Raw genomic sequence first — 26297 nt, 5'->3', positions numbered from 1 at the left:
AGATGCAAATTGTGCCTCTGATACCAAATAGTAAATGGCTACTTTTTGCCATTGGTACTTATGTCTTCTTCTTTGTTTCTACAGCTCTCACCCAAGAAGCTGCTGGTCCCAGCCATCAAGTCCCAGGGACCAGCAGCTCACCAGCACTTTTCTAGGGCCCCTTGCTGCTGGATGCCCAGACACAATTCAGTAAGGAGGAGGTGGCAGAGGAAGCGCAGCATCAACATCCTCAGCAGCCCATGCCGATGCTGAAAGCCCTTGGCTCAGCCAGCCCTCTCAATGTTACCCTAAATATCTCTGGTTTAATGGAGGAAACAAGCCTGCAGTGGGAGTCAGTTGAGGCAGCACAACCTCAGGCAAGCACACCACAGTGCCAGCATGAAGCAGCAGGCACTCAGCAGGAGCAGGCTATCAGCTCCCCTCATGCCACTATTGGAAGCCCAAATTTCTGCTTGTGCCATGACCAACCAGCACAGCCCCAGTACCAGCACCGACACAGGTGTTGATGCATGAGCAGCTGCACTGGCTTGAAAGGAGACATGGGGTACACCTCCACCAGATATGGGCTGAGCTAGTGTGACTCAAGAGGGATGTGAATTGTCACACCCAGGCCCTGCAGGATCAGACTGCAGCACACACGCAGGATCTAACTATGGTGGAAACATCATTTAATAATATGACCAGCATCCTCATTCAAATTCTGCAAAGGATGCTCGAGGCTCCACCTGTGTCTTCCCCTGCATCCCAGGACTCCATGCCCCGTAGACGTCCCCAGCCCAAGAGATGCCCAGGGGTAGGCCCCCCAAAGACATTCCCCCCCAAGTGGCAGGCCATGCTGTGGCAAAGGGCCATGATGCAGCAGAGGGGAGGGGGGCATAGAATGCCAACTAAGAAGACTTGTCCAAACAAGCCTGGCCGGGCCTCTCTAGAGTTCCTATGTCGGCTAAATGGAAGAAGCCTTCTGGGCCCGTCCTGACTACAGAGTTCCTGTACATTAAAAATATAGAAAGAGGGAAATAATGAAGTTTACAATTTTATTTGTGATACAATTTTTACACTGCTTTTATACAAAATGTTTCAAAAACAAGAAATAGCCAAAAGTCGACAAAACCACTCACTCTTTTAAAAACCTGCTTTACACACCTCACAACACATCCAGCAATTATACACATTCCACGCTTTACTCACATTTCCATACAAACATCCTACAATATAACAAAGAATACATAAATATGTAAACACCAACGAACCCCAACAGAGGCCCGTGCTTTGCTGTAAGGTAGCCTCCTCAGGGGGATTTCTCATAAATAAAATTTAAAAAGACTCAATTGCTATTTTTACAAACTCATAATTCAAATACAATTCTCAGAAATAATAGATTTTACATTTTAATGAGGAATAATATTTTAAAAGAGCTTCATAGAACTTCAGCTCATACAATATAATGACAACATTGCTTGTGCCAATTGTAATATTTTGTGAATTCCCAAAAAAATACTATGTACAAATGCCGGCATAGCCTGCACCTCTCAGCCAATTCAATTGCAAATCTTTATTAGTAGCTATATTTTAGAAAAAAAAGCAGAAAGCCAGCTCATTTCACATAATCAAAGGTTTCAACATAAAGCTGCAATTGGTAACAGGATAGCGATTTTAAATATGCTTTTTCAAAAGCCAAAATCACCTCAAACTCAGCCTGGTTAGCTTCGCCAGACACAGCCAGTTGACTTAGAAAAAATGTTGTCAATGTAAAGTAAACCTCATTTGGATAACACAACAGGAGTGACCTGCAAACCCAACAGGAAGAGCTTGCATAGAGTTTCTGTGACATCTTGCAGATGGGGATGGGCTACTGTCTGCCAGTGTTGTCCTGCTACCTACTTCTTATGCCCTCCTCGATGCTCAGCCCATACTCCAGCCTCCTTGATGTGGCCTCCAATCACTGTTCAGCTGCCGTCTATTCTCATTGTGTCTCATCTCCTGCTCCTGATGCTGGGGTGTCTAATTTCATCCTACTGCTGCCTCCATGTTGGTGTCTCATCTCCTCTCATCTTGCTGCTGCCTCCAAGCTGGAGTCTGATCCCATCCAATCTCATTCTGTTGCTGCCCCCATGCTGCTGTGTCTTCTCCTGGGGCTACTGCCCCCACTCTGCAGTATTCTCCTGGGGCTCCTGCCTCCATGCTGCTGTGTCTTTTCCTTGGACTCCTGCCTCCATGCTGCACTCTCCAGTATTCTCCTTGGGCTTCTGCCTCCATGCTGCACTCTCCAGTACTGGCCCTTGGTTTCCATGCTGCACTCTCCAATTCTGGTCTTGCTGCCTGCTATTTTACCTTTGCTACCATGGCCCTTGGCTGCCCTCTTTGAGTGCACTCTTTCAACATGGACTTTCTTCCAGCACATAATTGTGCTGCTATCTGCTCTAAACTTAGAGCTATACTGTAGCTCTTGAGATACCACTTCTGCTTTCTCAGTTCTTTGCTGTAATCATGATTATACAAACGGATAAGATGGTAAGACTATATATGTAATGCTGCCATTTGCAACAATATCGGGTGAATTTTAAATGGGTTATGACATGCCCGGGCCTTGCGCGTGGTGCGCGCATTTTCAAAGGGGCTTGGCCACGTGTATAACCCCTGTTACACGCAGAAGTGCCGGGCCCAAGGAAAGGGGAGGTCCAGGGGGCGGGGAGGGGCGGGGTTGGAAGTGGCCAGTACAGCGGCCATTTGCCGCTGTGCCAGGGAAGCACGCGCCATCAGTTGGCCAGTTCGTGCAAGTTGCTTCTGCTCCAACGGACTGTAAGCAAAAACATTTTTAAAAGGTAGGAAAAAGGATTTAAAGGGTGGGGAGGAGAGGGGAAGGGAGGTTAGGTAGGGGGATAGGAAAGTTCCTTCCCCTGGGAGGGACCTGGGGAAGGTTGGGATGTGTCGACAGCACGGAAATTGCATAAGTCCACCCCCTAGCGCGCCGTCCGCACATGCGTGGTGGATTATAAAATCCGGCGTGTGGCCATTGGATTTTATAACATGCATGCACTGGCGCACGCATGTTATAAAATCGCGTGCGTCCAAGAGTGAACGCCGGGAAGCGCGCGCACATTAGCACGCATGCACACCTTTAAAAATGTACCCCTATATGTACAGGTCCACACTCAATGTGCTGTTCATTTCAGTTACAATGTCATGTGCTATTTGATATCTTGTCCTTGCAGAATGTGATTACCAAGGATGTTAAGAACATAAGAAATTGCCATGCTGGGTCAGACCAAGGGTCCATCAAGCCCAGCATCCTGTTTCCAACAGAGGCCAAACCAGGCCACAAGAACATGGCAAGTACCAAAACACCAAGAAGATCCCATTCTACTGATGCCAGTAATAGCAGAGGCCATTCCCTAAGTCAACTTGATTAATAACAGTTAATGGACTTGCTTTCAATCTGTTGATGACGTTTGTTCTGTAAGAAAGTGGTCACAGGTTTGAAACTTCACTTTCAGGGTGCCTGTTTTCATTGTGTGGTTTTTGTCTTAAGGGTACAGTAGGTCAAAGGTTTGGGATTTACATGACCTTGCATACTAGAGTGCCATTAGCCATTCCATCTAGGCACTTTTCTGGCAGGCAAGACCATATTGCCTGGAGCATACAACCCAAACCTCATGGTATGCTACCAAGAAAGACAACAAGAGCTAAACAGGAAGCTCCTTACTGTGGAGCTTCACAATTGGTGAAAGTTGCCTTGTCCAAAGAGTATACTCTTAGCTAACTCTTGGGAACATGAGCATGTATAGCTAGCTAGTGTTCACCTCCATATGCAGTCCGGTGGATTAGGTGTAGAAGTGCTTGGCTAGAGGTGGAGTAGCTATGTCTTCACTCTATTGGGGACCAGTAGGTGGTATAGCTATGCGAAGGTCATAGTGTAGCTCTAACAAACCATTGGCCTCTTCTATTGGGAAGGTATCTCACCTCTGACAAAACAATGGGCCTTCTCTCTAGCTCTGGCACCGAATGATATCATGACCTAAGTCTTTAGTCAGAGTACTGCTTGAAAAGTACATAAAGCCCTAGGTGGGATTCATTTCTAGGAAGCATAATTGTGCAGCTGTAGGTCACATTTTATGTAGAGAGAACATAGAGTACATGTAAAGCTTGTGTAGTATTAAGGGGAAGTTACACTAATCACCCCACAAGACTTGGGACCAGGCAGACCTCCACAGACTGGCTGCCACTCCTGTACTGGTCTGGCTTGTGGATCTGTATATTACCTGTTCATTAAGGATGATCCTTACTGATCCATATGCCAAGCCAGTGCAGGGGTGGCAGCCAGTCCTTTGAGGTCTGCCTGATCCCAAGCAACAGCAAGTCTCATAGATGTCTGCTCTTGGGCTGTGGGGATTCTTGAGCTACATAATTCCCTTACTCCTCCTCAGTTGGCACACAGCTGCTGACATGATGTTCCAGCAGCCCACTAGTAGATAGAGGTGCATAATGCAAAGGTTGTGTAGTGGACAAGTGATGCGGCCAAACTTTGCTGCTAAACCTGTCCCCTAGAACCAACAGCAGAAATGTGCCACCACTTCTATTTATGCACATAAAACATATCGAGCTGCATATGGCAGATTATTTCTCTACCTAACCTGCCAGCATGTACATATGGCAGAGTAATTCTAAAATGATGTTGCCTGGTATGCCAGCTTCTATATGGAGTATCCAGGTTATGTTCCACAGAGAGGATGGTAAATAGACTATGCTCTTGAAATAGGGAAGCTGTAATAGGAGTGCTGGGAAGCCTCAGTCCCACCCCCCCAAAACCAACAAACCTTTCCTGGCAGCTGAGGCTGTTGTAACCATTCACACCACCAAATCACAGGACAATTAGGCCCTCTAAAGGTATTAGGTGGAAGAGGCTCAGGGGGTTAAGGTGGGGATGGTGGTGGAAGGTGTACACTTCAGGCAGATTATCTAGAAATGTGACATACCATATCTGAAGTCTGACACTGTCAAGTTTCACAACCACCCCCTCTCGAAGCAAGGAATCAACAGTGTGAGCTGTAGGTGGAATGTTAGTTGTCTAAGCATGAGGCCATTTTCTCCCCATCTAAGACAATTATATCTGTGAGGCACCCCTTGAAAAGAGAGGAAGCACAGGATCACTGTTCGCGGGACATGGACCCTTGGACCGAGAGGGAGTTGATGCTACCCTTGGAGGGATCCTATGGGTGCCCACCGTCGGTAGGCGGAGTGGGCTGATTGACGGAGGCCAGCTGGAGCTTCACCAATACCAGCCCTCGTTCTCGTTAAGCCTTTGGGTACCGGGTCTGGCTGGAATTAGGTGGGCCTCCGTGTGTCGTTGAAGAGGTCAGCCCAGAGGCAGCAACTATGGAACCGAAGAGTCTGTACTGGACGAGGCGAAGTCCTGGAGACCCGGGCGCCAATAGGAACCAAAGTCTGACAGGAGGCGCCTGAGCAAGAACAGGCCGAAGTCTGAGAAGCCCAGTCCAGGACGAAGACAAGGGGTGCGTCGTAGAACAAGCTGAAGTCAGGGCAGGCGGCAATCAAGGAGTAGTGGCAAGGCAAGGCTGAAGTCAAGTCCAGGAGAAAGGCAATAGCATGATCGACAAAGCAGAGGTCTGGACTAGGAGCTGATCAGGCAAAGCAGAGGTCTGGACTAAATGATCAGTAGCGTGGTCAGGCGAAGCAGAGGTCTGGACTAGGAGAAGATCGGTAGCATAGTCAGGAAAATCAGAGGTCTGGACTAGGAGATGATCAGTAGAGTAGTCAGGTGAAGCAGAGGTCTGGACTAGGAGATGATCAGTAGTGTAGTCAGGCAATGCAGTAGTCAGGTCCAGGAGATCAGTCCATAAGGAAAGCCAAGTAGCAGGAACACAGGAACGAAGACGACAAACCAGGAACAGGAACTCGCAGGGATCAGGAACAAGGAACACGAAGAAAACACCAGGAGGCAACAAAGTACACGACCAGCATGGAGACCTGTTGCAAAGGCGACTAACAGGAGCTGAGCCCGGCCTTATATACCTGAGCTTCACCGACGTCATCATCTGGGGCCGCGGCCAAGTTCCCGCCGCGGGCCCTTGAAAGGAAGCAGAGATGGACGCGCCTAGGGAGGGGCGCGGCGCTGGATGGTGGCGGAGAGACCTGCTGCGGAGCACAGGAGTCAGTAGCAGAACCAGGAGCACCGGGGACGGCCCGGGGACGGAGCCGGCGGCCAGTAGCTGCAAGGGAAGTGGAGCCAGATGCTGGATTAGACAGCAGAGGGTAAGAGGGCCTGGCCGCAGGCCTCCTGCAGCCGGCACATGCAACGGTACCCCCATCTTCACCTCCCCTTGGAGGTCTTTGTTTGCCCGGATAGACACAATGAAACTGGAGGAGGAGGTTTTTAATCCAGGATATTGCGAGCTGGTTCCCACAAATTCTCTTCTGGGCCGTATCCCTCCCAGAAGAGGAGGTATTCCCACCGGCGGCCCCTACATCATCAAGGACTTCATGGACCTTATAAGTAGTGTCGGACTCTGTAACCAGCTGGGATCATTCAGGAACCTTGCTCGACGGCCAGGATAGAATTACTGGCTTCAGAAGTGACACATAGAAGGTATTGTGGATTGCCAAAGTTGGTGGCAAGCGAAGCTGGTATGTAACAGGTCCAACACGACGCGTGATTGGGAAAAGTCCAATATATCTGGGTGCAAACCTTTGGGAAGGCATCTTAAGATGAATATATTGTGTACTTAACCAGACTTTCTGGCCGGGAAGAAACTCAGGAGCAGAGCGTCGATGAGTATCCGCAGACATCTTAGCCCGAGTAGTGGCTTGGCATAGGTGAAGATTCGTCTGATTCCAGACAGCCTTGAGGGCATCAGCAATAGCTTGCGCCGAAGGAGAAGGTACTGATAGCGGTGGTCTGGGTTGCTTACCATAAACAATGGAGAAAGGCGACGTGCTTGTGGCAGCAGCAATATGGGAGTTGTGGGAGAACTCCACCCAAGGGAGGAGCTCGGACTAGTTGTCTTGACTGTCATTTATATAGGCGCAAAGAAAGGCCTTCAAAGAATGATTCATACGTTCAGCTTGTCCTTTGGCCTGTGGATAGTAAGCTGTAGTGAGGCTGCTGTTGATGCCAAACTTACTGCAAAGAGTGCGCCAGTAACGTGCGCCAGTAACGTGCGAGAAACTGTGGACCTCTGTCTGAAATGGTGTCCTTGAGTAAGCCATGCAGCTGAAATATATGGAGGAAGAACAGGCGTGCCACTTCTGGAGCAGAAGGTAAGCCCGGTAATGGAACAAAATGGGCCATTTTTGAGAACAGGTCGATGGTAAACCGTATGACCGTGTGACCCTTAGATGATGGTAAGTCCACAATGAAATCTGTGGAGAGATGTATCCATGGTTCTTCGGGAGCTGGAAGCGGTTGGAGCAAACCCCAAGGTCGACCAACCAGGGGTTTCTGTTGAGAGCAGGTATTACATGAATCGACATACACTCTTGCATCAGAGACCATAGTTGGCCACCAGAAGAAAAGCTGAAGCAGAACTAGAGTTCGTGCTTGCCCTGGGTGGCCAGTAAACGTAAAATCGTGTGCTCATCGGAGAACTCTTTCACGGAGGTGACAGGGCACAATAGTTTTTCCAGCTGGGACTGGGTGAGTTGCAGACAAGCAGATACAAGCTGGGTCAATGATATGACCGGGTTGGAAGGAACGAGATAGGGCATCTACCTGGAGATTCTTTTCAGCAGGCCGATACCAGAGTTCAAAGTTGAACCTAGAGAAGAACAAAGCCCATCGGGCTTGACGGGCGTTAAGACGCTGGGCATGACTCAAGTGTTCAAGGTTCTTATGATCAGTAAATATTGTGAATTTGTGCTGAGTGCTTTCTAACCATGGGCGCCATTCCTCCAAGGCTAATTTAATAGTAAGTAGTTCTCGGTCTCCAATACTATAGTTATGTTCTGCAGCGGAGAACTTGCAAGAATAGAACGAGCATGAAACTAAAGATCCAGACATGGAACGTAGGCTCAGGACCACCTCAGCCCCAATAGCAGAGGCGTCCACTTCGACCTGAAAGGGTCGGTCTGGGTCAGGATGATGAAGGCAAGGTCCAGCAAGGAAGACCTCATTGAGGCGCTGAAAAGCTGTAATGGCTTCTGGGGTCCAGTTCCGGGTATCTTGGCCTTTGTGGGTCATTGCAGTGAGGGGAGCCGCCAAGGTCGAGTAATGGGAGATGAAATGGCGGTAATAGTTTGTAAATCCAAGGAATCGTCACAGTGCTCTGAGGCCTACAGGCTGAGGCCAGTCACAGATTCCTCTAAGTTTTTCAGGGTCCATGGAGAATCCTTGCTGCGAGATTATATACCCCAGGAAGGGCAAACTAGATTGTTCAAAAAGACACTTTTCCAACTTTGCAAAGAGATGATTCTCATGGAGGCGCTGAAGGTCCGTGCGCACATCTGCATGGTACGTAGCGAGATCCTTGGAAAAAACAAGGATTTCCCAAGTTTTTGCTTGGGAAATTTTCTGGTTTTTTTTTAAAAGTATTGGGGCGAAGTTACCTATTTGGGAATATTATTTAGTGTGTTTCTGTGTTTATTTAGCTAATAAGCAGAAGTTAGAGTGTTTGCATATTAAAAAAAAAAAGTAGCCAGAAGCTAGAAATAAGCTAGGAGCAGTGTATACCTAAGTAAAAAGGTTGAAAAGTTCAGTTCAGTTACTCACCTTGGAAAGGTGTTAAAGTAATGTGATTTGGTTTGATTAGGTACCAACATTTGTTAATCAAGAGAGCAGTGAGTTACTCTGGCTGACAAACTGAAGTTAGAGTTTGTGTTTCCCACCCCTCCCACCCCTAGCTCATCCTTTAATTTATAGGCAGGTGCCACTTTCACAAAAAACAAAACAAAAAAAACCTTATTGAGAGTTTGATCATTCCTCTGTAGGCCACTACCAGATATATAGTGAATTCACTAATACATTTAAATGCCGTTAATTAGACACACTCCTTCTCCCATAGCAACCTAAAACTTAAGTAGGAACTGAACAAATTTGAGATGAAGGCAGCAGTCCAGCAGCAAGAGGGGGGCTTCCCAGTCTTTTGCATTGAGTGTCACATGTATGATTTTTTGACTGCCAGTGAGAAATTGTACATGTGCATGCGATGCAAAGAGCTCCTGGCTCTCAGAGAATGAGTCCAATCTCTGGAGGCTAGAGTAGCAGACCTAAAGGAGCTGAGGCAGACAGAGAGGTATATAGATGAGACCTTCAGGAGATCAAGAAGGATTTCATGAATAGGTATGGACAAGATTTCCTTAGGAGCATCAACAAACTGGAGTACTTCCAGCATCTTGTGCCTATAGTCCTCTTCTGTCTGAAGTTGGAAAGGAATCGTTTCAGACATTTCCTTGATGAAATTGATAAAAGATAGATCTTCTGGTGGAGAATGTCGTCTTTCATCTGGGGGAGAGGGCTCTGATGGTAGATCGTCTGTATCCTGGGACGAATCATCGGTCCAAGGATTGTAGGGCTGATCTCCAGCACTTAGTGAGTCTCCAGCAGGGAGAAAGGGTGCTAATCCTAAAGGACCAGGCCTAGGTATTGGAGGTGGCACTGATGGCATCGAAGGAGGCATAGACGGCATCGATGGAGGAACCGACGGCATCAATGGAGGCACCGAAGGGACCGGTGACATCGATGGATGAGTGGGTGGTAGAATCCCAGACGGTGGAATGGGAATCGGTGTTTCCTCATCATCCGATGATAATGGAATCGGTGTAGAAGGCATGGAACCCAGGCACTGGAGTAGGAGGCAGCACTGGCGTAGCCAGAGGGTCCACCGGTGAAGGTGGAATACTGGATCCCAACACTACTGAAGGTGGGGAACACCTCGGTGACCTGGTCACAGAAGAGGATGGGGCCTTTTCTGGACGGGGATTCTTTGTCAATGGCTCTATCAACGTCGATGCCGAGGTCTTACCTGGATCGAGGGACTGAGCCTTCCGATGCCGATGTCGACGCTTTTCACGATGTTCTCCTTGGTCCTTTTCCTAAGGAGGCAAGGAGGCTATTGACACTTTTGGAATTGTCGACGCCAGTCGAACAGCAGTGGTATCCCGGTGCTGGCGGGACGTCAATGGCACCGGCTCGGACGATGTCGGAGCTATCGATGGAGTCGGGGTTTTTAATTGAAAGAGAAAGTCCATTTTCTCTAAATGGACCTTACGACCCTTCGGTGTCATTTGGCCACTTTTAGTGCATGTTAGGACATCGTGGTCAGACCCCAAACACTTAACACAGACCCCATGTGGGTCAGTGATGGACACTGTCCGAGTACAGTTGGGGCACCGATGAAAACCCGACGCCATGGCTCTGACAAAAATTTAGCCGCGGTGCAGTGGATGGCCAGTAGGACCCAAAGGGATAATTCAACGGGAATCGACCGCAACAAGGGTAAAAGCTTACCTTTCGACCGCAGAGTATAGATATTAATAGGGGGACCTCTATGAGGTAGAATTTTTTGAAAAAATTTGAAAGACGTTTCGTGAGGAAAATTCCTGTCAGGAATCTCAGAGAGCTCCTTAACCCGCATGGCTACTGCTACTCGGAAAAAAGAAGACTGAAGGGGAACCCCTACTGGATGCAGGGTTGGTGCTATGCTGGGCATGTCCAGTAGGTGCCAGTCAAAGTTCTAGAAACTTTGACAAAAGTGTTCCGTGATTGGGCTCCATCCTGATGGTGTCACCCATATGTGAGGACTACCATCCTGCTTATCCTGTGAGAAGGCTTAAGCATTGGCAAGTTAAATATAAGACATTGATAAGACAGGCTAAGAGAGAATTTGAAAAGAGGCAAAAACTCACAGTAAAAACTTTTTAAAATATATCCGAAGCAGAAAGCCTGTGAGGGAGTCAGTTAGACCGTTAGAAGAACAAGGGGTTAAAGGGGCACTTAGAGAAGATAAGGCCATCGTGGAAAGACTAAATGATTTTTTTGCTTCGGTGTTTACTGACGAGGATGTTGGAGAGGTACCTGTACCAGAGAAGGTTTTCATGGGTAATGATTCAGATGGACTGAACCAAATCACGGTGAACCTAAAAGATGTGGTAGGCCTGATTGACAAACTGAAGAGTAGTAAATCACCTGGACCGGATGGTATACACCCCAGGGTTCTGAAGGAACTAAAAAATGAAATTTCAGACCTATTAGGAAAAATTTGTAACCTATCATTAAAATCATCCATTGTTCCTCAAGACTGGAGGGTGGCTAATGTAACCCCAATATTTAAAAAGGGCTCCAAGGGCGATCCGGGAAACTACAGACTAGTTAGCCTGACTTCAGTGCCAGGTAAAATAGTGGAAAGTGTTCTAAATATCAAAATCACAGAACATATAGAAAGACATGGTTTAATGGAACAAAGTCAGCATGGCTTTACTCAAGGCAAGTCTTGCCTTACAAATCTGCTTCACTTTTTTGAAGGAGTTAATAAACATGTAGATAAAGGTGAACTGGTAAATGTAGTGTATTTGAATGTTCAGAAGGCGTTTTAAAAAGTTCCTCATGAGAGGCTTCTAGAAAAAATAAAAAGTCATGGGATAGGTGGGGATGTCCTTTCGTGGATTACAAACTGGCTAAAAGACAGGAAACAGAATAGGATTAAATGGACAATTTTCTCAGTGGAAGGGAGTGGGCAGTGGAGTGCCTCAGGGATCTGTATTGGGGCCCGTACTTTTCAATATATTTATAAATGATCTGGAAAGTATAACGACAAGTGAAGTAATCAAATTTGCAGATGATACAAAATTGTTCAGAGTAGCTAAATCACAAGCAGATTGTGATAAATTGCAGGAAGACCTTGTGAGACTGGAAAATTTGGCATCGAAATGGCAGATGAAATTTAATGTGGATAAGTGCAAGGTGATGCATATAGGGAAAAATAATCCTTGCTATGTTTACACAATGTTAGGTTCCATATTAGGAGCTACCACCCAAGACAGAGATCTAAGCGTCCTAGTGGTTAACACATTGAAGTCCTCGATTCAGTGTGCTGCAGCAGTCAAAAAAGAAAACAGAATGTTGGAGCCTAAGATAATTGAAAGTTCAGATGGAGAAGATTCCCATTGTCCTGAGCATTCGGGTGTTACGATCCGGACTGTGGAGGTCCACGGCCGGCTCCCTCCCTCACTTACCCCAAGCCACTCCAGGGACCGCGATGCTTCATCCGGGCCTCGCTAGGCCCTTCCCGCGGCTTCTCTCTCCTAGATGCCGCCGACACTTGGCAGCTGGCCCCATCCCCCTAGGCGCGCGCGTGCGCAGGGGCTCTACAATTTAAAGGGACCAGCGCGGGAAAGGGCAGCTCCACCTCCTGTAGTGACGTCAGACACTGCCAGTACTTAAGCTTGCTTGGCAATCTTCTCTCTTGCCTTGCAACGAGGATCTCTCTGCTCCCAGAGGTTGCTTGTTGCTGTTCTTCATCCCTGGCTTCTGACTTCTGACTTCAGCTTCGTCCCTGGCCTTTGTCTTCAGCTTCTGCCCCTGGTTCCTGACTTCAACTTGCTCTCAGTGTCCAGTTCTGCGACATCCAGGAGGCCCCGCCTAAGTCCAAGCGGCTCGGGTCCTCACGGGCTCCTCCTGGGGGGAGCTAGGTCTTCCAGTGGTGAAGTTCCAGTTGGTCTCCTGGCTCCAGCTTCGGTACTCCTCAGGATTCCGGGATTTCTCTTCAAGACTCACCCACAGGAGACCGCACCAAAGTCCAAGCGGCCCGGGTTCTCACGAGCTCCTCCCTGGGGGATCGCAGGCTTCCAGTGGTGAAGATTTGACCGGTCTCTTGCCCTGTGCCACCTTCTGGCTTCGACCTCCACTGTGGGTCCTCACACAGTGCGCCATCATCTGTCCTAGCCGGCTCAAGGGTCCACGAAATCCAACATCGGGGATGAGAATATTTTCAACCTTATTAGCTGCTGAACATTAGCTAGGCATTGAAGCCATGGAAATCAAATTTGATATAGCCAAAAAGGGGCTATCAAAATCATTAGGACCTCTTCTCTTCTTAATTTTTTAATCATCTTGGTTATGAGAGATATTGGGGGAAAACACATAAAAAAGTCCTCGACTCAAGGGATTAAAAAGACATCTATTGCAAGACTGTTCCTTGCTGGTCTTTTGGAATAGTAGATGGGAACTTTATTGCTGAATGGGGCTGCAAAGAGATCTATTTCTAGAGTTCCCCAAAGTTGAAACAATTCTTTGGGTATATCAGGGGTAGGCAACTCCAGTTCTGGAATTCTACAAACAGTTCGGGTTTTCACGACATCTGCAATAAATATGCATGATAGAGAATTGAAAGTGGAAGATTTTGCTAGTTGCTGAAAAAGATAGGTGAGTATTGCTTTGCTTGGTATTGTTGGGACTTAGTTTGGGGAGAGGTAAATCTGGGTAAATTAATCTTTAGTTTATGTGCGTAATTAAAAAGGAAAGCTAGGTAATTTTACGTATGTGTGCCTGATTAAAAGAAAGGATAGATCATTTTATAGTGTGCCTTTCTTTCCCGCCCACCCATCCCAACTCCTACCAACTTTAAGCACATTCTTTGATTTATAGACTCATATCCCATTTTAAAGGCAAGAGACATTTTCACACCAAAAATCAATCAGGGATTTATCTAAAACTAGGGAGTGACCTAGCCCTTATATACATTTTTGTCCTCTTGCATGCCATTGCCAAATTAATATTAAATACACCACATAAATTTAAAGGACTCCATTATCAACCTAAATTATCTAAGAACTCAACAATATAAAGATGCAAACAGAAGTCTAGCAGCAAGATGGAGGCTTTCCAGTCTTTTGCACTGAGTGTCACATATATGATTATCTATCAGTTAGTGAAAGACTGTATGTGTGTGCCCAGTGCAAAGAGCTCCTGACACTGGGAAGCAAGTCTGATCCCTGGACGCTAGAGTGGCAGACCTGGAGGAGCTGAGGCAGATAGAGAGATATACAGAGAAGACCTTCAGGGACAAAATAGCCAAGCCCCAAGTCCAGCCTGGTAGCCCCTATGTTGCCTTAGAGGACCAAGGTCACCTGGATAGAGAGCATCACCTTGGTGTAGTAAGAAATATCTTGTAGCTAGGACCTGCTCTTCAGGTGATGCATTATCATCTTTCACAAAGGATGGGTTTCCAAGTTTGCACCCAGAGGGAAGGGTTAGGTTGGCCATCAAAGTTAATGATTCAATTATTAGGAATGTAGATAGCTGGGTGGCTGGTGGATATGAGGATTGCTTGGTAGCTTGCCTGCCTGATATAAAGATGGTGGTCCTCATGCATCACCTAGGCAGGAGTTTAAATAGTGCTGGTGGTAAGCCAGCTGTCTTGGTACGTGTGGGCACTAACCACACAGGAGGATCTGAAAGCCAAATTTAGGCTCTTAGGTAGTATTCTCCAGGATAGCATTCTCTAAAATGCTCCCTGTTCCAGGCGCAGGATCCCAGAGGCAAGCAGAGCTCCAGAGTCTTAATACATAGATGAGATGATGATGCAGGGAAGAAGGCTTTAGTTTTGTTAATAACTGGGCAACATTATAATATGGGAGAGTTAGAATGTATAGCACTGAATGACGAGGTGGACATAATTGATATCTCAGAGACCTAGTGAAAGAATAACCATGGGAAAATGTTATATCAGGGTATAAATTATATCGCAATGATAGGTTAGATCTAGAGATGTGAATCGGAACTGGAATCGGTTCGGATTCCGGTTCCGATTCACATCGTGTTTTTTTTTTCGTCCAGCCCGATCGCGTTTTTAATCGGCTGCACCCGAGCCGATAAACAAAAAACCCACCCCCGACCCTTTAAAACTAATCCCTTAGCTTCCCCCACCCTCTCAACCCCCCAAATAACATTTTACAGGTATCTGGTGGTCCAGTGGGGGTCCTGGGAGCAATCTCCCGCTCTCGGGCCATCGGCTGCCACTAATAAAAATGGCGCCGATGGCCTTTGCCCTTACCATGTGACAGGGTATCCGTGCCATTGGCCGGCCCCTGTCACATGGAGGGAGCACTGGATGGCTGACGCCATCTTTAAAAATGGAATGGGACGTAACCATAGGTTACACTGTATGACATTTTAAAATGCAACTTTTCAAGCCCTAAACTCAGAAAAATATTCCATAATACTGTCTAGTTTTTGAAAGTGTCAGTATTGACAGTATTATGGATAAGCTTGCCAAAATCAAAGCTTGAAAAGCTATGTTCCAAATATGAGCAGTTATAATTTATATATTTGGAGTACCTGTTTGTTGGGGCAATATAGTTCCCTTTTTAAATAAATATGAGCTATTGAGTTACAAAATAGCAGCCACAGGCTGCTGTTTAGCTATTTCTGGGCACAGAGAAACAAAAAAAAAAAAACAAACAAACCAAAAAACCCCCAGAATCGGTTCTGCAAGGCTGTGAGCACCACACCAGCAATGCCCTGCAGTTTGGGACTTGAAATGCCTTGGGAAAAAGGTAGCAGACAATAGTACTGCTGAATTTGTTTCTATAAAATGCTTATAAAGAGAGCAGCACTGAATCCTTCGAGAGGCTGCTATTGGGGCAGGAAATTTAGTATAAGCAAAGCTTTTCCCCTGGGAGTTTTGACTGCATGGCACATTGGGGTTCTGCTGAAGTCACTTTGTGGTAATATTCCGTAGGTTTAGCACGTTAGTCTAAAAGAAACCCCAAAAATGATTTAATTGTTTGTGGCTTTAAGCATTTCTACAAGAAAGACTGGGGAAGGGGGGAAAGGGGAGGAGGCACAAATGCAAGCATTGGCCTCTGATCAGTGGAGACCCGCGGCATACCTTTGCATTTGGAATATAACTTAAAGGCCTTCTTACCCAACTTCGTGTATTAAGAATGGCTAATTGATCATGCTGTCTATAGAGAACATGGACTTTTCAGCCAAGGTAAATAAAATGAGAACTGGAACCGAGTCTCACTGGACAGCCCGGGAATGAAAAATGAATAAAAGAAAATCTTTTTCTGTTTTATTCTGATGTAAAAGAACTGAGGAAAGTAAAATTAGCTCAAACTTAAGAACATTTTTTTGAATGTAGCAAAAAACTCACAACAATGTGGTGACAGCTGAAAGAGACAGATGTCACAACCATTTGTGGAGCGGATGAAATGAAATTGAGGAGACTCACATGGCAATGGCAATGAGGGTAACTCGTGCATGCACAGTAGCTTAAAAGTTTTGCTTCTGAGCTTGACGAGAGTGTTCTGTTCTGGCACCAGCAGAGGATGACACCCACTTGTATGGCTGTTTGTCTGCTTGTCCACAGAGAAAAGTATGTGTGATGTATTATAACATGCACAGGGGCAGTTTTTATCATTATACAGGATGAGGTGACCACATCAGGTGACAAACTTTTGGGGCATAAAAAGTGCCCCCATAAACACTCCTGCTGACCCTGCCTCACCCTGACTCCAGACCAAAGACACCGGTGGCAGGGGTTTTGAGGATGTGCCCCCAGGAGGCAGGGGGAGGAGGAAACTCCCCAGTCAGGAAAATAAGAACCTCAGTAGCATAGTTTGATGACATGCCCATGGGATTCCCATCTCCTACAGGCAGGAATAAATGAGCCGTGGTAGTGCCAAAGATGGTGTGCCCGCAGAGTTCCCACCCTTCCCCATCCCCTGCGGGCAGGAAGAAGAGCTTGGAGACGGAGGCCAGGTAAGGGAGTGAAAGGGAAAAGGATCTGAGTTGAGAGGAAAATGGAGAGAAGGGAGGGGAGGGAAGGGCATGAGTGGGAGGGAAGGGATTAGTGAGGGGGAAGTGGCAAGGGGAGAAAAGAGAAGAGAAGTGGGTAAGGGAAGGAAAGGAGAGGAGTGAGAGAGGAGAGACAAAAAGGGAAGGGGCGAAGGAAGAGAATAAAGGGGGGGAAGGGGTAAGTGAGTGAAAAGGAAGGGGGTGATGGAAGGAACAGAAAAGGAAAGGGTGTGGGAGAGAAGGGATGAGGTGCAGGGAGAGACAGAAAGGGAAGGGGATGAGTGAGTGAAAGAGAAGGGGAGGAGATGAGAAGGGAAGGAAAAGGAAAAGGGTATGAGTGAGTTGGAAGTAGGGAGTTAGAGGGAAAGGGTGGGAAGTAGAGAGGGAGCATGAATGTATGAGGTGCTATGAGTGGGAGAGTGCAGGGCCAGTTGAAGAAATAGGCAGATTAGGTGACTGCCTAAAGCACCACAGTTTTGGGGGCAGCACTGCAGTGGCAGGTCTGCAACAATTGTGACTTCTCGTTCTTTTCACCCATGTGGGTTCAGGTGAGGAAGCTGTGTTGCATGGACCTGTATGGTTAGGAAGAAGGAGGAGCAATCGCTGTGACCAGAAGAAGTAAGAGCAGCATTAGCCAATGTGGCCAGAAGAAAGGACAAGGAGCAGTATCAGCTCACGCCCCGAGAGGAAAGAGGGATAATCCCTTTGGCTGTGTGGGTTGAAGACTGAGGCTGCTGCAGTTTGTGCATTCCAGAGGGTGAAAGTGTGTGAGCATGTGAGAGCGTGAGCAAGTGAGTGTGCGTGAGAATGAACATATGTGTGATAGTATGTGTATCTGAGAGACAGCAAGAGAGAAGACAAAGTGTGTGTGCAGCTTCCTTCCCCTTACTAATCCACGGCAATCTCATAGTGACTGAAAATAAAAAATTCCCAAGTATGAAGAGCAGGGAATTTTTATTCTTATTAATTTTAATATTAAATCACACTCAATAATTAAAATTAATAAGGATAAAAGAAATTCCTGTTAGGGATTGTGGACCCTTGGCCCGAGGTGGGGTTGGCGTTACCTGTGGGGACAGACCCCACAGGTCCCCACCGTCGGGAGGCGAGGCCAAATGGGAAGCCAACAAGAGCTTTGCCACTACCAGCCCTTGTTCCCCACAGGTTAAGCCCTTGGGTGCCGGGGCCAGCTGGTCTTAGGTGGGCCCTCTGCGTGGCTGGTCCTGGGAGAGTGGACAGAAGAGACAGCTGTTTCGGGGCCGTGAGCCCAAGGCAGATGAGAGGCAGGCCAAGCCGGGTCCATAGGGACTGGAGCAGGGGCCAGAGACCTGACCAGCATGGGTCAGGCGAGGCTGGAGGCAGGCAGCAGCAGACGTAGGTCAGGTCCGGTCCAAGGTCAGAGGCAGGCAGCAGAAGGCAGTGGTCAGGAAAGGTCCGAGGTCCAAAGCCAGAGATGGGCCCGAAGGGGGCGAGGACCGGAACCAGAGTGAAGGCACTGGGACCGGAGTGCTGGAGCAAGAATGCTGCAATAGGAACATGGAGACAGGATCACTGAGACAGGATCGCTGAGTCAGGAATGTGAGAAACGTTGCTAAGTCGGTTTGCTGGAGCCAGAGGCGGCCTTTAAATAGGCCGGAGGAACCAACATCATCAATGGGGGCCAAGCACCCTTTTCCCTCTGCTGGCCCTTTAAATGCACGTGCCTAGGGAGGACCCAGTCAGGAGAGGAGGTTGGCGGTGTCTCGGTCGCCATGCGGCGGGAGCTTCGGAGGGCCCAGGCTGGGGCATGGCTAACCCACTTCCCGAGGACTATGTGATACAGGAACCTAGGGGGCTGAAGCCAGAGCAAGGAGAGGAAAGTCCTGAGGCAGAGGTAGAAGGTCCAATAGGTAGAGGAGAAAAAAGACTGGATTTGGGAAAATTGAGCTGCTAATCATCAACAAGTAGAAGAGGCTGAGCAGGCCAGGAATGGAGAGGAAATGGAAATCCTGCCCGGAAAGGACAAGCTGCAGCTCAAGACTTGTGACTTGGACATTCCGGGGAATGAAACTCTGGGACTAACTGAGGCAGTAGCAAAAAAAAAAAAAAAAGGTTGGGGGAAGGTTGTTTTAAATCACTCTTTGCAAAGATGGAAGTTGATGATTGCTTGCTGAAGGATGAGAAAGTATGTTTTTCAGTCACAGATGCAACTGGGGAGTTCTTTGACCTAAATAATAATGAGGTATCTAGGATAACTTTGTGGCAGATGGCTAAGGTTACTATTCGAGGGAAGCTGATAGAGTTGAATGTAGTTAGGAAGCATTCATTTTGCCTCTTAGAAGATAAGGCTAGATTGGACTAAAAAGAGAGCAGAGACTGCAAATCAGATATGCCAATCCTGGGCACTGCGTGACATTGTTTTATATAAAAAAGCTATAATGAAATCCATTGTTGTGTTGAGTTAAGCAGATGTTCTTTGATAAAGGGAATAAGGCTAATATGGTGTTGCCAGAAGAGAGAGCTGGGAATCTGGAGGCCTTAATTATGGTTCAGGAGATCAAAAATGTGATTGTGGCTTTGAAGGGGGGTAAGAGCCCAGGCAAAGACAGTTTTTCACTTCTATTCTATAAGACAATCTCAGATTCTCTTGCTCCCAGACCGGCGGCGCTGTACAATGGTGCTCTTCAAGGGGAGACTTTGGCACCATTACCTCTTTTAGCCTCTATTTCTATGTTTATTTAGTTTTTATTTTATTTATTTAAAAACTTTTCTATACCGTCGTTTAGCGATATTTATTTTATTTATTTATTTAAGGTTTTTTTATACCGGCATTCATGAAGCGCTCACATCATGTCGGCTTACATAAAAAACAGGGGTGCAATGAATACAACAAAGAACATAGATAAACGTGATGAAGAGATGCAGTTACAATTAACAAGGACTATTGAACTGGGGTGGAGGAAATAAAGAGAGATAGAAGAAGTATATCACAGTCAACTGTGATATACCATCACAACGGTTTACAAATAGGCACATGAATACATTTGAAATAGATTTTACTTTAAACAGAGGGTGCCGAAGTTGTTCAGGTACATGATTCAAAATATTATAAGCTATATGTAGTGTGTATTGAAATTCCCTTTATGGGCTATCCATATATGCGACATACTGTAATTCTTTAACTTAAAACTTAAGTGTGATAAAAATAAAGGTAAAGAACGCATATATGTTATCTGGTGACTTTTGCCTGTGTGTATAAGTCCTTTTCTAGTTTCTTAGTACTACCTATTCCCCATTCTCATTTTAAATGCTTTTTTGAAAAGCCATGTTTTTAGGCTTTTTTTGAAGAGTTTATGGTCTCTCATTAATCTTATTTCGGGTGGCATTGAGTTCCATAATAGAGGGTCGGCTAATGATAATGCTCTTTCCTTAAGGCAAGTAATGATCCAGAGGAATGTAGTTCCTACAGATCAATCTTGCTTTTAAACTATGATAACATGATCTTGCCTAAGATCCAGGCATGTAGTTTGGAGCGGATACTCCCCTTGTTAGTTGATAGAGATCAAAACCAATTTCACAAAAGGGAGGCAAGGCACGGATAATGTTTGGAGGATCTTGGACTTGATGCACCATGCAAGAAGTAGATGTCAATGCCAGGCAGGCTGGGATCAGGGATTACCCCTACAGGAGCAGGGCCAGACTGGATCTTCTGCCTATACCAGCCACCTTCCCCACAATTGAGCCCTTGGGTTTTGGTGGCTGACAGACTTAGCTGGAACTGGACAAGCTGGGTCTAGAAGCACGGCTGGAGCTGGAACATGGCATAGACTGGTAGCTGGAACAAGGCACAGACTGGGGGGAACCAAGGACCAGGCTAGGACTGGAGACAGGGACTGGGTAGGACAAGATAAGACTAGGCTGGGCTGGAGACAGGGACTGGACATGACAAGACAAGGCCAGGGCTGGAGACAGAGACTGGCTGGGCAGGACAGGACAAGGCCTGGGTTGGGCAGGCCAGGACAAGACAACAATAAACAAGAAGGCCCAAACAGGGCACAAGGTTGGGCTAGGTGAACCTAGAAGGCCTAAAGATCACAAGGGAGGATAGGAAGGCCAAAGAGACCACTGAGCAATGCAGGAAGGCCACAAGGCAAGACAGGAAGGTCTGGAAAGCCACAAGGCAAGGCAGGAGGCCAAGGCAGGAAGACCTAAAAGGCCACGAGGCAAGGCAGAAAAGTCTGGAAGTCCACTAGATAAGGCAGGAAAGCAAGACAAGGAAGGCCAGATCAAAAAGCCGCAGTGACTCAAAAAAGAGTCAAGGAATGTATAGAGAGGCTGGGCTAAATAGGCTTGGGACTACTATGTCATGTAATCAGCAGGGTGACTAGAGCAGCTGTGAGTGAGGCTCCCTGATGACCTCTTCTGGCAGGGAGTGGGGGGCTGAGGAATAGGCAGAATTGTGACAGTAGGGGAGTGGAATCTCTATTGGTTTCTTTAGAAGCTGAGAAAGCTTTTGATAGGGTGAATTAGTCCTATTTGTATGTATCTCCTATTAAGTTCAGTTTTAAAGGAAATTTTCTTAAATGAGTCTAGTGCCTTTATACGAATCCTATGGCTCAGATCAAGGTGAACAGTATGATTTTATAGAGTTTTCCTCTTTTTAGAGGTATCAGGCAGAGTTGTTCTCTCTTATCCCTTTTATTTGCCTTAAGTCATTGAACCTTTTGCAGCACTGATTAGGCAGAATCCTGATTTTTCAAGGATTATTGGGGCAGATGGTAGTGCTAACTGTATTACACTATTTGTGGATGATATGCACTTATATGTATCAAACCCTATTCAGACTTTGAAGATTGTGCAACAGATGATTAAATTATTCAGTAGAGTTTTGGATTATAAGGTTAATGAAATCAAGATTGAGATTCTTGAAATCTGGACAGGTCCGGGGAAAAGAAATATTTGAAAGAGCTGTATCCTTTCAAGTGGAGTAAAGATTTCATGAAATATCTTAGTGTAATGAGCCCTCTTCCCTGCTGATCTAATCACTGTCCCCAATCCACCCAGTCATTCTAAACTCTCTCACCCAATCCCCCATTTCCTGCTTCCACCCAGTCCTCACCCCTCCCATAGGCAAGCACCGAGTTACTGAGCTTTCCCTCACACCTCAAACACCCCCCGCCCCCCAATCACCGAGTCCTGGCTCTTCCCCAACACCTAGCTACCCTGGTGTCTATCTTTCATGTCTCTTCTCATTCTCCTCAAACCCCAGCCTGATCTGATCTACTGACTGGAAAGCAGAGCCAGAGGGCTGGCACTTCCCTAACTCCCTGCTCACTCCCACATTTCTCTCCCCCCAAGCAGTCTGACTTGACTAACCAGGGAAGCAGAGTTGGCAACCCTACACTTCTCTGACCTGTTCCTTCATGCTGCCAGCACTTCTTTTTCCTGCACATTTTAATCTGTGTTTTAATGGCATAACTTTCTATAAATTTCTAAGAAGCACAAGTTTCAAACTGCCGATCTGTAAACTTGTGGCAGGATGAGGCATTAGCAGCAGGTGGAGCATGTTAGGGAAGCATGGAGCTGCCTGATTCATTTTCCTATCAGCTGGGTTGTTTTGGGCAACTGGAGGTGGAGGGAGGAAGGGAGAGGTTTTGCAGTGGGGAGGTTAGAGAAGCACAAGATCTTCAGCTTCACTTTCCTGCCAGTTAGGCCTGGGTCAGGTTAAGTCAGGCTGTAGGAGCGAGAGGGGGACTGGCAGAGTGAGAGAGGGATACCAGTATTTGTGGTAGGTATTGATATCTGCCTGTAAATTTATGACAATTGGGATTAATATTTCAATTTTGTGCATTCAGTCTATGATTTTATTAACAACCTGTGCTGGAGAAGATGTTAAACTCATCTTTAATGGATCCTTCATTTCAGAGCTTTGTTGAATCTTCTGAGCCATCCATCTTTTGCTTGATTCTGAGTAAACAGAGAAATAGTTATAGAGAGCAGTGGCCCAGTATTATAAGGCAAGATCGAAGTACTCCCTAAATACAAACAATACAATTTAATTTATCATTTCCTGCATAAAAGACATTATGAAAAGTTCCTTTAGATGTGGGGTGTCAACCTATGGCAACTTAATCATTTATTTAAAAAAAATAAAATTTTGGCAGGACGCCTCGATTAGCGGCCCTAGGATGGGCAGGAGGGTCTAAAAAGAACCCCCTGGTGACTTTTTGAATCATTTTAGAGGATGCCATATTGGGCTATACAGCCCTGTAAATCTTCCACAGGAGCATCACACTTGGGAGAGGCCTCTGTCGTGTTCTTTTATCTTGCAGCCTTTATCCACAAGTCAAAATATTTTGTCTGGGAAGGGCAATATATTCCTGCATCGCCACCTCCCCTCCATGATATTGGACTCTTCCTGCATTAAAATATCACAGTTAGTAATTCCAGGCTTTAGCCGAATAAGTAGAGTTTTAAAACTTATCTGGCAAAATAGCTGCTTTGCTGGTACTTAGCTGGATAAATCGGAACTTGTCTGGATAAGTGCTGCTTTCAAGATTTAGTAGGATAAATCAGAATTTATCCAGATAAGTAGAGCGCAACTGTTATAGTTGTCTATTTTTACATCTAACTTTAAAAATATATGCGTGGAGATTTTACTTGCATAATTTACAAGCATTTACACCCCATAAGTCGGATTGTTTGCGTGTAAGTCACGTGATTTTCTAATATGTGTGCGGCCATGAAATTGCCAGTTTGCCCAGTTCATCTGTAGGTCATCAAGACTCTCATGGCTCTTCAGCCTTAACTCCTCCCTTTCACTTTTAAGATGTTTACTACGACTTATTCCAGCTATACAGCAGGTGTAAAATATATGCAAGAAAGCAGTCAAATCTACATGAATAATTGCTTATAAAATATCAACTTACTCGTGCAAATGTTGGCTGTGCTCCGGAATGCCCCTGGCTTGCCCCCTCCTGCCTTTTTTTTTTTTTTTTTAACAAGTTTTCTTGTGAACCCTTACTTACATATGTATTTTGAGGTTTATAAAATAGCATATACACAAGTATACTGTACATACATATATGCTGATTTTTAAGTTTACAACTTTTGAAAATTAATTTTCAAGGCCTTATTAAAAATGACTTCACTATTCTCAACCTATGGATAAAATATTAATTGAATAAGATCCAGAATAAACAAACATGATTATTTTAGTTTTATTTGGTTTGACTATGTAAAGTAAACATTATGGTATAAATGATATCAATCTCAATTCTTAGGCTAGAGCTGGCCTATTGGCATTGCATTTAAATCTGAGAACAGAGCTTAGGGGCCTATATACTAAATGCTTTTTCACAAAACGGGGTACATTTTCAAAAGTCTGTTAAAAACTACATAGGTAAAATGTCTCAATTCATCTAAGTATATTTTTGGCCTGCTAAACATATGCATCTACTTTTACAACCAGTGTACCTTTAGCCACAGTAAAAAAAAAAAAAAAGACTTTCCAGAGGCTTAACTTAGTCAGGGATAAAACAAAATACATATGTTAAACTAAAGTTTAAAAAATGTTAGTACATAGCAGATGTGCATTCCTTTCATCTTCATTTTAGATATTCAAGCATGAAGCACACATCAAGCACCGTGTGTTTGAAAATGATCTGGATTTGTGTAGGCTAAAAAGTAGGTGCACAGAGTGCCAGACAGTCACCACACTGAAAGTCTGCCACTTAACCAGCTATGTTTTGAATATAGCCAGTTAAGTAGTATATTATACAGCTTTATACAGCTACACGTGGCTGGATAACTTTCCAACCTAATTAGTTATATTCAAAATAGAACCAGTTAAATTTGAACATTATCCAGCTAAAGGCAGCCAGATAATGTTGGACAAGTATATTCTCATACCAGGGCTAGTGCACACTTCCGCCTACCGGCGTCTTTTACTTTTATGTACTACTGCCAATATGGCTGCCCAATTTTAATTGCAATCATAGGGTAACCTCTATTTTTATTTTAAACCATTTAAAATAAAAATAGAGGTTACCCTATGATTGCAATTAAAATTGGGCAGCCATATTGGCAGTAGTACATAAAAGTAAAAGACGCCGGTAGGCGGAAGTGTGCACTAGCCCTGGTATGAGGGTATTCCTCAAATTTAAAACCATGAACTTAATGTGACTTTTTTTCTTTGATGTTATCATTTGGTCGCATTGTTGCCAGTTTTTTCCATTTTTGAGTGGACAAGTATATTCAGCATGATGGGTATAAAGAATTTTAAGATGCATTTAAAGACTCTGCTCTTTAAGGAAGCATTTGATTAAATTTTTATTGGCAAGTTCTTTTATGTTTCTATTTGTTTAATCTTATATCAACAGTACTGTATTTTCAAAATATTTCTTGTATGTACATTTGATCCCTGGCTATGATGATTTATGCAAGTAGACTTTGTATGTCTTAATTTTAGATTGTATATGTTTTTTGTAAGCCATTAAGACCTTTGGATTACACAACATAACAAAGCTTTTAAAATAAAAATAAATTAATAAAATAAACTGGGATAATGTTTAACACATAGAGCCCTCAGAGATCAAAGCTCAAATGCATTTGTCCAGCTAAGTCTCAAACTTATCTGGACAAATCTAGCATTTAAATATATCCTCCAACTGACTGGCCAACCTCTCTTGCACAACTTTATTCCTCACATAAACAAAATTCAAACTGCTTACCTTGCAGTATGTCAGCAAAACACATGTAAAAGTAACATACTATTATAACAATTTTCAAAACCCATGTACTCACATTAAATGCACTTAACATGGGTAAAAGCCTTCTCTGTACCTTCTCCATCTCAAAAAAGATATAGTTGCGATGGAGAAGGTACAGAGAAGGGCAACCAAAATAATAAAGGGGATGGAACAGCTCCCCTATGAGGAAAGGCTGAAGAGGTTAGGGCTGTTCAGCTTGGAGAAGAGATGGCTGAGGGGGAATATGATAGAGGTCTTTAAGATCATGAGAGGTCTTGAACGAGTAGATGTGACTCGGTTATTTACATTTTTGAATAATAGAAGGACTAGGGGGCATTCCATGAAGTTAGCAAGTAGCACATTTAAGACTAATCGGAGAAAATTCTTTTTCACTCAACGCACAATAAAGCTCTGGAATTTGTTGCCAGAGGATGTGGTTAGAGCAGTTAGTGTAGCTGGGTTCAAAAAAGTTTTGGATAAGTTCTTGGAGGAGAAGTCCATTAATGGCTATTAATCAAGTTTACTTAGGGAATAGCCACTGCTATTAATTGCATCAGTAGCATGGGATCTTCTTAGTGTTGGGTAATTGCCAGGTTCTTGTGGCCTGGTTTTGGCCTCTGTTGGAAACAGGATGCTGGGCTTGATGGACCCTTGGTCTGACCCAGCTTGGCAATTTCTTATGTTCTTTATGGTAGCAATTTTCAAACACCCATTTACATGGGTAAAACATAAAACCTAGTTTTAAGCATGTAAATCCTTTTGAAATTCCTCTCTTATTGTCTAAATCACTTTGGAGGCAAGCGGTTTTGCATACAAAA

General features: G+C 45.2%; 1 protein-coding gene across 3 annotated transcripts in view; it reads right to left on the bottom strand.

The window, feature by feature from the left end:
- Window positions 1–26297, bottom strand: part of LRRC36 (leucine rich repeat containing 36) — a 287868-nt gene that overhangs the window by 189810 nt on the left and 71761 nt on the right. For all 3 annotated transcript variants that reach the window (XM_029608785.1, XM_029608787.1, XM_029608786.1), the window contains exon 6: window positions 22605–22696. In XM_029608785.1, the coding sequence (XP_029464645.1) occupies window positions 22605–22696 (92 nt within the window). The remainder of the gene's footprint in view (window positions 1–22604; window positions 22697–26297) is intronic.

Source organism: Rhinatrema bivittatum, chromosome 7, assembly GCF_901001135.1.
Source record: "Rhinatrema bivittatum chromosome 7, aRhiBiv1.1, whole genome shotgun sequence".
Classification (NCBI taxonomy): Eukaryota; Metazoa; Chordata; class Amphibia; order Gymnophiona; family Rhinatrematidae; genus Rhinatrema; species Rhinatrema bivittatum.
The sequence above is the reverse complement of the archived record's forward strand: the minus strand, read 5'-3'. Positions and strand labels throughout refer to the sequence as shown.